This window comes from Aureobasidium namibiae (assembly GCF_000721765.1).
Source record: "Aureobasidium namibiae CBS 147.97 unplaced genomic scaffold scaffold_21, whole genome shotgun sequence".
Taxonomy (NCBI): Eukaryota; Fungi; Ascomycota; class Dothideomycetes; order Dothideales; family Saccotheciaceae; genus Aureobasidium; species Aureobasidium namibiae.
This window is the reverse complement of record NW_013581188.1, coordinates 81,849-96,130: the sequence shown is the minus strand read 5'-3', so window position 1 is coordinate 96,130 and position 14,282 is coordinate 81,849. Positions and strand designations below refer to the sequence as shown.

At 51.1% G+C, this 14,282-nt stretch overlaps 6 protein-coding genes across 6 annotated transcripts; 5 read left to right on the top strand and 1 right to left on the bottom strand.

Moving 5' to 3' along the window:
• Nucleotides 1-1,683: 1,683 nt before the first annotated feature.
• On the top strand, nucleotides 1,684-2,214 carry M436DRAFT_56282 (uncharacterized protein; the record flags this gene model as incomplete). Its single annotated transcript, XM_013567975.1, has 2 exons — nucleotides 1,684-1,758; nucleotides 1,900-2,214. 2 exons carry the CDS (start codon nucleotides 1,684-1,686, stop codon nucleotides 2,212-2,214), a joined length of 390 nt encoding a protein of 129 aa, XP_013423429.1.
• A 1,846-nt stretch (nucleotides 2,215-4,060) lies between these two features.
• Nucleotides 4,061-4,633, top strand: M436DRAFT_56354 (uncharacterized protein; the record flags this gene model as incomplete). Its single annotated transcript, XM_013568001.1, has 1 exon — nucleotides 4,061-4,633. One exon carries the CDS (start codon nucleotides 4,061-4,063, stop codon nucleotides 4,631-4,633), a length of 573 nt encoding a protein of 190 aa, XP_013423455.1.
• Nucleotides 4,634-5,438: 805 nt separating this feature from the next.
• Nucleotides 5,439-6,011, bottom strand: M436DRAFT_13858 (uncharacterized protein; the record flags this gene model as incomplete). The annotated part of the gene is made up of 1 exon (XM_013567939.1): nucleotides 5,439-6,011. A coding segment is annotated over one exon (573 nt), but the record flags the coding sequence as incomplete, so codon positions are not given.
• Nucleotides 6,012-6,360: 349 nt separating this feature from the next.
• On the top strand, nucleotides 6,361-7,413 carry M436DRAFT_56330 (uracil-DNA glycosylase; the record flags this gene model as incomplete). Its single annotated transcript, XM_013567990.1, has 3 exons — nucleotides 6,361-6,731; nucleotides 6,788-7,247; nucleotides 7,303-7,413. The coding sequence occupies 3 exons, from the start codon at nucleotides 6,361-6,363 to the stop codon at nucleotides 7,411-7,413; spliced, it is 942 nt and encodes a 313-aa protein (XP_013423444.1).
• A 709-nt stretch (nucleotides 7,414-8,122) lies between these two features.
• On the top strand, nucleotides 8,123-8,332 carry M436DRAFT_56595 (uncharacterized protein; the record flags this gene model as incomplete). Its single annotated transcript, XM_013568044.1, has 1 exon — nucleotides 8,123-8,332. A coding segment is annotated over one exon (210 nt), but the record flags the coding sequence as incomplete, so codon positions are not given.
• A 4,085-nt stretch (nucleotides 8,333-12,417) lies between these two features.
• M436DRAFT_56418 (uncharacterized protein) lies at nucleotides 12,418-13,755 on the top strand (the record flags this gene model as incomplete). The annotated part of the gene is made up of 2 exons (XM_013568014.1): nucleotides 12,418-12,491; nucleotides 12,543-13,755. The coding sequence occupies 2 exons, from the start codon at nucleotides 12,418-12,420 to the stop codon at nucleotides 13,753-13,755; spliced, it is 1,287 nt and encodes a 428-aa protein (XP_013423468.1).
• Between the last annotated feature and the right edge of the window lie 527 nt (nucleotides 13,756-14,282).

Sequence of the window (14,282 nt, the reverse complement as noted above, 5' to 3'; positions counted from 1 at the left end):
CTGCTTTGCAGACATGATCGTCAATTGATGCACATCTCCTCTTGGCTTTCGTCGACTGATTCTATTTCTAGTCGCAATCATGAAGTTTGAACGGCATACCCATAACATGAGGCTGTGTGGATTTCGAAATGTAGATGCCTGATTGTCGGGTGAGTTGCCAGTAGGTTTGACCTCTAGACTATTGGTGTCAAAATGCCTCAATCCTTGAGGCATCTGTGTCTGTGTATTCCCCAGATACTCGGCCGTCATACATACTGGACCATGAGACAATTACCTAGGTATCGTTCTTGGTAGAACGAAAGGATGCTTGGCCGGCCAACGACCTTGGCTGACGAGGTGGAGGTACCTAGTGTGAAATAATGCGGCACAAAACCGTGCACAAAATCAAACGTTGATCGACGCGGGCTCCAGCTCCAGCTCCAGCTCCAGCTCCAGCACTTCTCTTCTGCACATCAATCGCACTTTGGGTCGGACAACGAACCTGCGAGAGCCAACTCGCATCTCCCCTACCCATGTGCCGGACTCCATTATTTCCATCCTGCTCTTGCAGCAACGCACAAGCGGAGATGAAGCCACCAAAATGCACACCCAGTTCTTTCTACCTAGACAGTCGCAAAGTTCATAGAGAGTCGATGTCTCTTGGTGAATGATTCTTCTCTACTCCTGTCGCCTGATGTTGGAAAACTCTACCTCCAAGGCTCGACTTGCAATCGTCTGCTATAAAGGTCCCGAGTCAATCAAACATCATAGCCTCCATACTGATCGAAACCAGTTCTCAGAAATCGCAAATAAATAAGAGCTGAGATGAAGTATCGAATTTAGGACCATGCTGGACCTATTGCAACAACATATTCTGATATCGTGTGAGACCTCGACTCCTAAAGAATTGGGGCTCGACTGGCCTGAACCAAAGGAAATCACGACATCTGATAGATGATGAGATCTGGACCTGGTGTCAGAATCGCTCTGGATTTCTATGCCCGAGATTGCTTGACTTGACATGATAAGATTCCCCCATGATTGTACCTATTGTGTACAAGGAGTTGTTACTCATTTCAGGTCTCGTAGACGTGCCGCTGCTCCTTGTAGTTTCGGTGTTTCCATGTACTGGATTGTATGACTGCATACTCTCTCAGAAAATCCTAGAGCGACGTGTGGCTCAAGAACAAAGGCTACGGGTCAACAGTGAAACTGAACAAGACCGATAGTGTTTTCGGATGTTAACTAACTAGTCCGCGGCGCGTCAGCATCTATCTTCGTGCTGGTCTCGAAGTGAGTAAGGAGATCTTATTGTTGCTCGAGCATTCGGACGTGTTGTTATTCTTTTCACTTCCGTTCTCGTCCACCCATCTCTCCCTTCACCATCTCGAACAACACTCCCAATCACCAGATCTCTGACTTCTGTCCTTTGTTTCCCACCGCTGCTCTCTCTCTCCTGGGACCTTCCTGGTCTTTACATCTGCAGCAAGAATTTGCCGCACTCATCCATTACTGTAAGTCATCTCTTGCGTACAGCTCCACCACTCCTATCTTCTCCAACATCCGCCTTCACTCAAGACCTTTTCCAACGTGTCGATCGCCCACTGTCCACCAAGCCTACTTGAACGCAACCTTGCCACACACACAGCTAACCTTTTGCGAACAGCAACACTATCACTCGCGAATCACACTATCTCGTCCAAGATGCCTGCTGCTCTTTCCGACACCCAGAACCGCTACCTGGCCATGGCCTGGCTCTGCATTGATGCTGAACCCAAGGTAAGCACTTCCATTTCTGTTGCATAGAGTATTCGAAAACGCGCAGAACATCTGCAGTGCAGTGCAGTCCAAAGATCTCAACAGTGCCTCGCATCATCTCTCACTCTGATCCAAGCTGACATTTATGTTCCCTCCTCGAAGATTGACTACGAAAAGTTCTCTCGCCTCACTGGTTCCAAGACCGCCGCGTCTGCTCGAGAGATGTTGCGCGTCACCAAGAAGAAGCTCCTCGAGTTTGACTCTGCCTCCTCCACCGCCAACGGCACTGTCGCTCCTCCCAACACTCCTGCCGTCAAGACTCCCAGAAAGAGGGCCACCCCCAAGACCAAGAGCACCACCAAAGCCAAGTCCACCAAGAAGCGCAAGGTCGCCAGTGACAGCGACAACAGCGAGGATGATGACGAGACTCCTGTCAAGAAGAAGACTGTCGTCAAGAGCGAGCCCACTATCATGTAGGAGGACCCCGAGGCTGGCGCTGGTGCCGGTGATGACTCTGAAAATGCTGAAGTTTGAAGCACTTTGGAGCGTTGCAGTTCCTAAAAACGCTTTTCGTTCAGACCCCTGTATAACTAAGATCAACGCCAATGGAAGGATGAGATGAGCAAGGCGTATATGGACACGCAGATGACAAGGAGAGACAACGAAGCAGGATGTATAATAGCAGTCAAGAAGAATTGTCCTCACGAACATTCATCAAAGCCATCACGTAACAATCTTTTTCAACCGTCAAGCTGAGTCTCATGCAACACTCTCCGACCTTACTATCGTAAAATACAATGTAGCCACCATTGTGCCCATGGCTGCCAGTCTATTGACCTCCCACCCCCTTCCCCAACGCCTCACCTTAGAAAGGCATAATAGTTTGTCCATTCAGAGATCGACCAAAGAGAGCTCTGGATAGATTGTTTCTCGACGGATACTATCCCGTCTGTCGAAACCATTGTGCATGCCTATATTTACACGGTTGTGTATAGGGAGGAAGAGAAATGAGCTAACATTTTGGACCGTCAAGTGCCAGTGGTAGTGACGTTCCCTACAGAAACACTGACACTATCTAACAAGCTGTTCAGAACATCCCTACACGATTTCAGCCTCATTCAGCAAGTATAGATGCAACCGAAGCTCAAAAGCACGAATATTACAATTGCATTACAATGGTCGCCCATACAACGCACTTGCCCTTTCATGCAAACTTCAAACCTTCCCCACCCACGCGTGACGAAGTCTAAGATCAGAACACCTCTGAGCGAATTCAATGCCCTCTGCTGCCTGACGGTCGAGCGGGGTTGGACGTGTTTTTCATGCGTTGAACTGCTGTAATGTGTTGAACTTGAATGCCACGAATGTGTATATCTAGACTGCAAAAATGGGAGGAAAGTATGGTCAAAGCAAAGCACTTCTTCCTGATCTATCACTTCTTTCTGATCTACCGTTGTGAACATGTCTTCTCCAAACTCGAGATATCCTCTTTCAAACTCTCGTCTCTCCCCCTCAGAGAGGTCTGGGGCCATTCGAGAGAGAATCAACAGACGAAGAAGAGAAGAGTTCGATGCTGCCTTAGGAATTGCCTTGAGCACCGATCCTTCATGTGCAGCTAGGAACAAACGATACAACGATATGTATGATGCTGGGATCATGAACCAATGTCGGGACGAAGGTCAGTACTTCGAATGTCACGGCGATGAGATTTTCAGAGCTGACAATCGTACCAGATGTACAGATATGTGATGACACTCTTTCGGCATTGAACCATCGAGCTGATGGGCATCTCGGCCCTCTCGTTGGTGGGTGTATACCGTTGACGGAGCTTGCTGAAGCACTCCGGGACAGGATCTCGATGCGTCCCTCCGGAACACACTTTCGTGGTTCGAACGCCGCAAGAGGTAACGGTGAAAGAGAAGCAAGCTTGGAAATACATCCTTGGAACATTGATGAAGCAGAGAATGACGACTGCGAAGATGAAGACGAGGATGAGGATGATGATTACGACGACGGAGGTTGCTGGGTCCATAAAGACGAGTATATCTGGGACTGCGATGACGAGGAAGAATTTGACGAAGATGAAGATGAAGATGAGAATGAGGAAGGCGAGTACGATGCAGATTACCCAGAGGACTTCAGTGGTCACGGAGGCCACAGTCAAGACCTTGAGGATTCGCTAATGGGCAGACGACTCGGCACTCCACCTACCAACGACAGAGAAGGCACCGCCGCCCGCATCAAGGAATCTCAGCAGGGAGCTCATGCTCGTCAACAGAACGACACTGGTTACCTCATCCAGGTCGGCTTGCTTCCGCATCCCATGATCGAAGCAGGTCCAGGCGCCGTCACTCGCGTCCTTCGCGTCCCAACCCGGATGACCTTCCAGCAATTGGCTGAAACCATCAACACAGCCTTTGACTGGCAAGGTTTCCACGCCTACGAATTCAAGCTCTGTAAGCCATGCCGCAAACGTCTTCGATGCATGTGCGAGCTATGCGAACCCACCGTTGCAAAGTTCAATCAGCTCGTCAACGGAGTTGCTCACGTCGATGAGTGGGCAGAGCAGTTTTACACCAACTTCGATGCCGACAAGGTAGCTCTTTCGGACGTCTGGGGTCAAGATGCTTGTCGTGGGATGAATGTGTGGTACAGGTACGACTTTGGCGCCAATTGGCAGCATCTGATCCACTTCTTGGGCGAGGCAGATGGCGGGTTGGGTCCAGCGATGGCAGTGCCTCGTAGCCAGGAAATTTGGTGCTTGAGTGGTGAGGGTCATCCATGGCCTGAGGATATGCAAGAGGATATGATCGCGTGGACGCGCAGCCCGGCCACCAATCTGTTTGAGTGGGACAGAGAGGCGGTCAACAAGGAGCTGCGCAAGCTGACGATTTAGACACCTGTTGGCTTATCTAAATTGACGTATATGGAGTTGGGTTTGCATCATTACCATGTGCAAAAGTATGTAAAGCGTATAGCTATGGAAATGCACGAAATTTTCGAGCAATTGAACCTCATCCATCGAGATGTAGTGTTCTTCAGGCTCTCCTTGGTAAAGCCTCTAGTCTGAACATCGTTGTGCCTTTGAATAGCGAGAGAGGCAGCTCCATACCTTGGGGAAAGGATCGTGGGAGTTGCAGACTATAGTGCACCGGGGGATAGGTATGCTTGCGATGCTATGGCCTTTGTGTTATCCTTGCATATGGTCGACACCCCGAGGGGTGTCGATCAGACCTACATAGCCTCGTTTGTGAAGCATGACATCAAGAGGTGGCTAGCGATCGCGTTGGTCCAATGTTCGTTAGCCTCTGGTGAAGCCTGAGTAGATTTGTACTTGTTGGAGTGAAAGTCCTGGCTGGTTACAGGATGTTAAATATGTTTAGGGTATCAACCTTGAGCTGCTGGTCATTACGTCGTTAGAGATAGTGCAGGAAAGTCAACGACTCCTAGAAGAGCAATCCTCCCAGAAGAGCACCTCCAGCGAGACCCCCCATGATAGGCAGACCCAGGCCACCTCCATAACCATAGCCATAAGGTCTCGCGTAGCCGTAAGCTGGTCTGCCGTAGCCATACATTCCTCCACCGTAGCCTCCCCCATAGCCTCCGATCGGCATCGGTCTTCCGTACCCGCCGCCCATCATACCACCACCCATTGGAGAGCCAAATGGATTGATCATGCGAACATTCTGCTGCTGACTTTGAGCGCCTTGGGGAGGAGTGAGGTAGCAGTCACGACCTTCACGGTCTTTGCCGATGAGTTGAGGCTGGCCAGTTTGGACAGCTCGCTGCATAGCCTTGCGAAGCTCAAGGTGACGCTGGTATGCGCGCTGTTCCTCTTCGGCACGCTTCTTGCGCTGAGCCTCGCGCTCTTGATGGGTGCTCGAAGTGACCTTATCCTTGATCTTGCGGCCGAACTTCTTCATGCCGCTGGGGTTTGAATCCTGGCGTTGAGGAGGGCCTCTAGGGTCATGGTCGTCGTCTGAGCTCTCGGCAATGATATCGGCATCGGTAGGAACACGGCTTAGTCCTCTGATGCGAGCACGCTGTTCAGGGGACAGAGAGGCCATGTACTCGTCGTCGTCGTAGGGGTGGTGCCAGATGGCGCGCTCGGTGCGTGTGTCGACATAAAACTGATGGCTGCTCTCAGGATCGTACTGTCTGATCCAGCCTTCAGGGACCTCACGACTCGCGTCTTCCATTGAGCGACGGTGGTCTGGCGGAATTCCATTGCGTGTCTTGTGGGGAGTGGGGTCGTTCTTGCTGTATGCGGGAGGTAGATCGCTGGGGATCTGTGCTGCTGATGAAGAAGCCATTGTGTGTTGCGAGAGTGTAGTCGAAACAATTTCGCAGGTGATGAGAAGGAATGAGGATGACAGGAAGGGTGACTGGATGGAAGCTTTCTTTTACTGCATCACCTAGTGGCTTCCTTGTTCACTCGTGCTTCCGTTCCTGCCGCCAGTGGATGACGCTTACTGACGCCACTAACTGTGGGGAAAGCCTCAGCCACAGTCTGGTTGCCGAGCACGGACTGGAAACGCGTGGGCGCGTCCGCCTTTGATCAATTTATCGAGTGACATTCGTTTCCCTCCAAGCACGACTCAATTGTCTTTGTCTACCGCTGTCATGTCTCTTAAACGCAAGGCGGCAGATATTGTTGCCGCCGAGGCCAAGAAGCCAAAAGCCAACAGCTCAATCACCAGCTTCTTCGGTCCTCCAAAGACTCCATCAACGTCATCAACCAACCCGTCCAAAGACTCGACCGACCCTCCTCCTGCCCCTGCAGTCAAGTTTGACAAAGAGAAATGGGTCGCTGGCCTTAGCGAGGAACAAAAAGCATTGCTCAAGCTCGAGATTGAGACGCTGGATGAGTCGTGGCTGGCCGTCTTGAAAGAAGAGATCACAACCAAGTCTTTCCTCGACCTGAAGAAGTTCCTGAAGAGCGAGGCCGAGGCTGGCAAGAAAATCTTCCCTCCGTCACAAGATGTTTACAGTTGGTACGTCTGCTCATGTCTGCCCGCCTTCTTCTCACTCCCATTGACATTTTACCCAGGTCGCGACACACGCCGCTTAACACCGTCAAGGCCGTCATCCTCGGTCAAGATCCATACCATAACCACAACCAGGCCCACGGTCTTTGTTTCTCGGTCAGGCCCCCGACTCCCGCTCCTCCATCCCTCCAAAATATCTACAAAGCATTGAAGAAAGAGTATCCGTCTTTCGAGCCCCCGCCGAACAAGGGAGGCTTACTCACGCCTTGGGCTGATCGCGGTGTCCTGATGTTGAACACCTGCCTCACTGTACGCGCCCACGAGGCTAACTCACATTCCGGCAAGGGCTGGGAGAAATTCACACAAAAGGTCATCGACCTAGTTTGTCAGAAGCGCGCTCATGGTGTTGTCTTCTTGGCCTGGGGCTCGCCTGCCCAGAAGCGTTGTGCAGGTATCAACGGCTCCAAGCACTATGTCCTCAAGAGCGTCCATCCTAGCCCTCTGAGTGCCCACAAGGGCTTCGTAAGTTTCTATCTTCCTTGAGCTTTGGTTAGCGGTTTTCTGACCAACGTTTTAGTTCGACTGTGGCCACTTCACAAAGGCAAATGAATGGCTGAAGGAGAGATACGGCGACGATGGTGTGATCGATTGGAACCTCGATATTGCTCCTGAAGACGCTGGCGTCTAGTGACAATCTCAAGATGTTCGTCAAACGTAATTACATGTAGAAGTAGAAACGCAAGAATAACATTACTCCGAACATAATATGATAAAATGCTCGTTCCGGCGTGACCCTGTCCATACTGCGAAGTTGAGATGATTTGTTCTTGGCAAGCTTGACCATTTTTCCTGCTCGACCATTTTTCAATACCAACCATAAAACAACAACATGCCAGCAATAAAGAGACAAGCGAGCGTAAATAAGCCCAAGAGAGTAAGAAAGAGTAGAGCGAGAACCGAAGGTACGTGCTGGTCGCAATTAGTCTTGCGCGCGATCGCTGACTGGAAATTTACAGTCTCCGACTCGTCAGACTCGTCAGACTCGTCTTCGTCGTCCGAGTCAGAAAGCAGCGATTCGGAGCATACGCCCAAGAAGCAGGTCGTCGTCAAGTCCAAGGCAAAGACAAAGACAAAGACGAAGTCAAAGCCAAAGACCGTTCGAAAGGTATGCAGATTTCTTGCATTGTACCTTTAATTCCTGGTCCTGGTCTTTTGCTTGCCGCATTCTCCTCATGTACAGACTTCAGGTTTATACTAGGTCTTCTCGTATTTTGCTTGATAATACACCCACATGCTACACGAGCCCCTCGGCTGGATACAACGATTGACTTGTCGCGCAGTCACCCTCCAGGTCATCTTCTCCAGAGGATCAGACCACGAATGGACCTCAAGCTGGAGACACAGAGGCAGAAGATGCATTCACCTCATTCTACCTACGCCAAATGACAACCGAGTTTGCCGAAGACCTTGACAAAATTCGCTCAGCGGGCGACTTCAACGACAAGTCTCTTGGCCTGCTGATTGGAGCACTCAAGCAAGGCCGCGAATGCTTCGACAGACGCGACAGACTGGCTGTTGGAAAGGCCATTGTGGCTGCCAATCAGTGATCACGCAAGATCCAAACTTTCGGTGTCTCCACCTGCACTTGCAAGCTCTGTGCATATCTCACGTCTTTTCATGTGAAAGTGATGTGAAATGGTGGAGGTGTGGAGTTGCTATCTGTTGTGCACAGAAAAACAAGGATGCTATCTCTCATGCTGTTGAATTGGATATGGATTCTGCTGGGAAAAGATGGGAAGCGGCCTAGCTCGGTCCTTTCGACTTGTTCTCGTCGAAGTTTCTTGTCCCTCGTCCAATCGAAGCAATTCATAGGCCACGGGTTCTGCGGCCTAGGAAGTATGTTCATCCCAAGCAACTGTCACACTAAACACGCAAAGAGAGATTGGGTATCGTTCCTCGACGATAAGGATTCTTGTGTTGGACGATCGATCTACAGTCAGCTCAGCTGCTCGGGTACTTGATCGGTGTACTTTCCAGGGCCAGGGTCTCAGTACAGTACGAGGATGGGAAGCGAACATGCAGCAAATGGCCAGGTCTAAGGTCTTGGGGCAACAAGCAAAACATTCACATCCACATCCACAGCAAGATGGTAAAGAGAGCCTTTTGGGTTTATCTGGGAAGGACCCGCCTCTAGTAAGGTACGAGGAGCGGAGAAGGATTCACAAAGATATTCTCAATATTCAATTGCCACACTCCACTGAAGCAAGTCTTGCGAATCGCTCGGTCCCATGGAGATGCTGTGACATGCCATTCCCGGAGGAACTTTAACCGCATACTAAGTGACTATCTTCTTGCTTTTCGCTCAAAACGAATGTCGCATTGTGCTCTGTGAACGTGATTTTTTGCCTCTCGGAGATTCGTCCTTCTCGGCACAAGATGTCCCAGATGGATCTACAGCTACTAGCCAGCCACGGAGCCTAGCATCTCTGGGACGGCATAAAGCTCCGTATTATTGCGGCTCAATGAGCTTTACGTACGAGGTACGCCTTCGACGTTTTTGACTGCGCCTGACGGCGGTCCTCTATGAACGCACGCGAGATCTGCTTGCGCTCCTTTTTTTCCTTCGACCCATAAGTCAGGGAACACTCTGCCCTCAACAGATGAGAATGTCCATCGACTGCCGTGCTGTGGTTTCTTTGTAGGGTTTCTCTGTACTGTCTGCCGTTAACAAAACTTGGGGAGCCGAAACATGGCGTCTACGTACCTTTATTGGCAAACCTCGACGACATGGTAACTGGCGTCAGGCCAGAAGCAACATGTATTTGGTTACCTTTCGCCATAATCCTTAATCGCACTCCGGAGGAACGTGATTGACACCTAGTGGGGCATAGAAGTCTCTTTCGAGGAGTCCACTTCCACATAGTAATTGTGACACAATTGTGCCGGATCACGGAATTCAGTCCTGGCCAAAATGAACGACGAGGAAATCGGAGCAGCGGACCACACACCGCAGACAGCTGTGGGCCAACGGACCATGACGCCGAATCTCGCAGGATAGGGGAATTAATATCGAGTAAAGGGTCACCCTAGCTGCTCATCAGTGCGAGTGGGAGCAATTGCAGGCAGGGATAGTGTACGCGAGGCGTGCGGCTCAACAACAGCCCACAATCCTGGTATCCTATCAGCAAAAAGTGCTTAAATGTGACGTGTGAGCTGCGTCGTTAGAAACCCCATCAATATTGGAGGGAACTGTACCTATTTGTTATTCCTCGTGAGTTTCCCAAGTCTCTGCGGCTCTGCTAGCAGGACAGTCTGAGACAAAAAGACGTGCGCCTGTCCATCTCTTGACTGCATTCGGAAGTTGCAGAAAGACCAGCGTCATTTCGAAATTCCCATCAGCCGTTCGACAGCGCCTATCGGATTCTCTGCGGCCGAGAAAAACCCACAGAAGTTCGGGGAGTTTTCTGCGTTGCTTTTTGCTTCGCCCATCGTGCTTGACTGATGGCAGCACGCTAGGCGCATTTACCCCACGCTATCAAGATCGCGGCCGTTGGCTCTAGCATCAACAAGCACCGAGTCCAATGTTTTTAGCGTAACAGGCGTGGTTGTTTGACTAACTGGGCTTGCAGATTCACAAAGCCCTGTGGAACTGTTTTCACGATCCGATCTCAGCAATTCTCATCAGACAACACGCTGATCGCAGAGTCAACAGGGGTCATGTGCAGAGCCTCAACATGGGTGCTCCGCCAATGCAAGGTGGTGAGAGAGAAGAGATTGGATAGACACACACAAGATACTGGTAAGATTACTGGGAGTCTGGGACTTTCATAGCCAGTGATAGCCCACCTTCAACAAAGGCCTGCGGGACAGATCTCGCATACACAGCACTAACGGCTGCGAATCCACTATGCCGGAGTACCTCGTTCAAGAGATCTGGATAGCGGCGGTAGTACGAGATCTGAGGTGATGCTTGTTTCGCTGACTTGGGTCACTGTGTACCATTGGCACAATATCGTGCCGTCTCGCCAGCAATATTCCCGAGTTTCATATTCGAACCGATAGCCCTGAAGTCGAGCCGCGTATGTTTTATCAAAACCTCCCTTGCATAAAGCAGACATCTCGTGGAGATGGTGTTGCTGTGCGATGCATGCAGATGCGGGCGTACGAATTATCTCGATAAGCGAGGTATTCGCCACACTCAATCGACTTTCTAATTACTGCCCCGGAATGTCCAAGGTACGTATCTTCGTCGAACGGAGCCAGCCATCGCGTTTTCATATCTGTGGAACCACACGTTATGAGAGTTTGCTTGAGGAAGCTCTGGGAAAAGTCTTCCTAAGCTTACTCGCATGTTTGCAGAGAAAAACTGCTGAGACTCTGGCACGTCAGTGCAAAACGAAGACGCTTGCTCCAGAAATTGAAGCTATGACGGCAGACGAACCAGTATTCGGATTGATTCCCGCGGTCGGTGAGCTGTCCACACGGGCGGGCCGTTGTGACTTGAGCCTGCGGTGGAATTGCTGCGATTGGCGCGAACCGTACCAAATCGACCCGGCCACTGGAGAGCTTAGCTGCATCGAGTGAAGGCTCGTTGACAAGCGTCAAAGCGACAGTGAAGGAGCAAGACAACCCGAGCGTTGATTGAGCAAACCATTTGGAAGGCCATGGCGATCAGTCTTACGATAGAAATTGCACAAGATTGGCTCACAAGCACCCGAAGGGCGATCGCGGTACCTCCCTCAGCAGCCACGTCAGGGTTGTCTTTAACCACGACGCCGATCTTTGGGAACACAAGAACGAAGACAAGCTGTGAATGCAGTGAGCCATTTTGTTCACATGGCACATTCCAGGGCGGCTCACGGCTGCATATAGTCTTCTGAGGGGTCGTGAACTCCAGCAATGTGGATGAGATGTGGAGTCGAACAGTAATCAAGGGCGACGAGAAGATCAACAGGTCGCAGCTGCTGGCCAACAGCAGCAAGTGGCATCAGCAGCGGAGTGGAAGCAACGTCCGGCTCCTTAGGAGATAAAAGTGACGTGGGAGGAACGAGGTTGGCAGAGCGGCAGAGCCAGGCCCAAGCGGGCAGGAGATCGGGAGAACGTGGCCTGTGTGCAGCAGCTCAGATTAACGAGATCTTGTGCTCCCCGCGAGTGGAGGCAATGCTACGAGCGCGTGTCCGTTACTCCACTTCCAAATCAGCCAATCACCAGAATGGCCAGCAACACGATAGTCCCGATACCGAGCAGCCAAACAGCTCTCAGAGCTGGGCCGCTGTGGCCCGAGCAGAGGAAAGGTTTGACGCGAATCGAAGCTCAGCCTTTAAACCTCGGCGGCGTTTCTGCCAATGACACCAGATCTGCTGTCCAGCCCCGATCTGATGCTGCAAGGCTTTAATGTCCCCGGCTGCCCGCCTCAATCCTCATCCTCTCTTCCATCGACATCCTTCGTCTCTTGAGCTTTTGTTATTAGACAAAACTCGATTTCCACTCATCACTCAAACACAACATCACATCCAGGCTTATCGACCATCTCTTTTGCCTTTGCATCAACACGATACCAACACTGCGGTACTACTGAGCATATCCAACCAATCGCCGCAGCTTCTTGCATAATTCTCCGAGACCCCTTCTCTCAAGGACACTTTCGTGACCCTGCAACTTCGGACCCAGGTTACACAAACAAGCCATCGACATGCCTCCTCTCAGATCTATTCCCGCAGCCAAGCCCGTCAAGACGGAGCGTACCCACGAAGAGAACCAGGAGAGGTTTGTCCCACCATCTGCTTCCCTCAAGACTCGATTCTAACGTTCTCTCAGAGCTTACATTGCTGCCTCTCGCCGCAGTGACCGTAGTCTCGAAGCTAGAGTCGAGTCAGCCCGCCGTGCTTCCGAGATTCACAAGAGACGCACTGGCAGATCGCTCCGCGTAACAGAGCAAGATGTCATCAACGAGGAGATGTACGAGGAGGAGGATGACGACCTGCCCATGCAGTACCGTCGTCTCACAGCCCATCTCCAGACCTCCAACGCCGACTTCGACCGCAGACTGGCTGCATACTTGACCAACCACGTCGCTATGCGTGCTGCTCTTGGTCAGACTATGGGCGACCAGTACAACAACCAGCAATACTCCAACGCCCCTCAGTTCGCCAACCAGCTCGGCCAATTCCCTCAGTCGTTCCCCAACCCCATGCTTCCCCCCCAGATGGCCAACAGATCACCTCAGAGCTTCCGTGCATCGCCCTACCCTCAGCAGGCTTTCCGTCAGACCATGCACGGCCGCTCGGCATCCATCGCCACGCCTCAGGAGCTGCAGAACATGAACAACTACCCCCAGGTCCAAAGTCCCAACGCTACCTTTATCAAGCCAGAGGACCGCCGCATGTCTCTTCCTGTTCAATCACAGCAGAACGCCGCCCCTTCACCGCCACACCTCACCGCTGCCTCGCGAACTTCATCTTCTACTAGCCTTACCAACCTGAAGCACGAAGCTGCCAAGCAGGGCAATGGTCAGACATCACCGACAGGTCAGACCTCGCCTGCGGCATACTCTGCTTCTTACAACCAGGTTTCGCCTGCCTTCGACCCCAGCATGATGAATATGATGCCCTTCTCGACTTCGTTGCCTCATGAGTCACAGCAGCTTCTTGGACCCGGATTCGATCAGAACGACGCTTTCTCGCAAATGCTTATGGGCGGCTACGGCCAACAGCAATCTCAACCTTTCTACACTTACAACCCCAACCCATCAAAGTTCAAGGGCGGCAGTCCTTGCTTCGACGGCATCAACCAGACTCTCGCCCCCGGCATGCTTGACACCAACATGGACAAGTACCCAACGCCGATGTCTGGTGTCGACTCTGCTCTTACGCCATCAAACACATTTGGATTTGACAACTTCGACCCGCTCAAGGGTTTCTCTCACAACAATGTGAGCGGCATGACTACTCCCGGCGAGAACGATTGGTCGAGTCTTCTCGACTCAAACGCTTGGGAGGAGCAGGCCTCGCAATCTGCTGTCGCAAACTGAGCTTTCATCTCTGTTGTTTCTCTTCTAATGTTCACTTCTAATATCTATTGTATTTCTATACTGGGTTTTTAGGTGCTTCGGGGTGTTGACGATACATCCATGGTAATGGAATCGCTGGGGATAAAATGGGAGGATCTTTCTTGTATGGTGTTCTATGGGATCATGATGGAAGATTATGGATGGACTCTATTCTCTTGGGTCGGTGATGACTGAGCTTCACGATGGATGAACAATGACACGACCGTTCTGCTCTTCTTGCAAGAGCGGTCTCTTTTTTCTTCTCACCATGACTTCCCGATCGCTCTTCATTCTTGCAACGTGAATATGATGTCAAATGTTTCATTTCTGATTGCTAGTTTTAAAGCTGCATTTCACCCTGGATAACAGCAATTTACAAGCAGTCTAGCAGTGACGGTGGTGGAAAACAACGGGATGCATGAGTAGAGGGAGCCAAAAAGCAATGGGAATCGCACGAGTCGGGCACATGTTCGTCCGAAAGGGCCAGCGGGGATTTGAATTTGTCACGA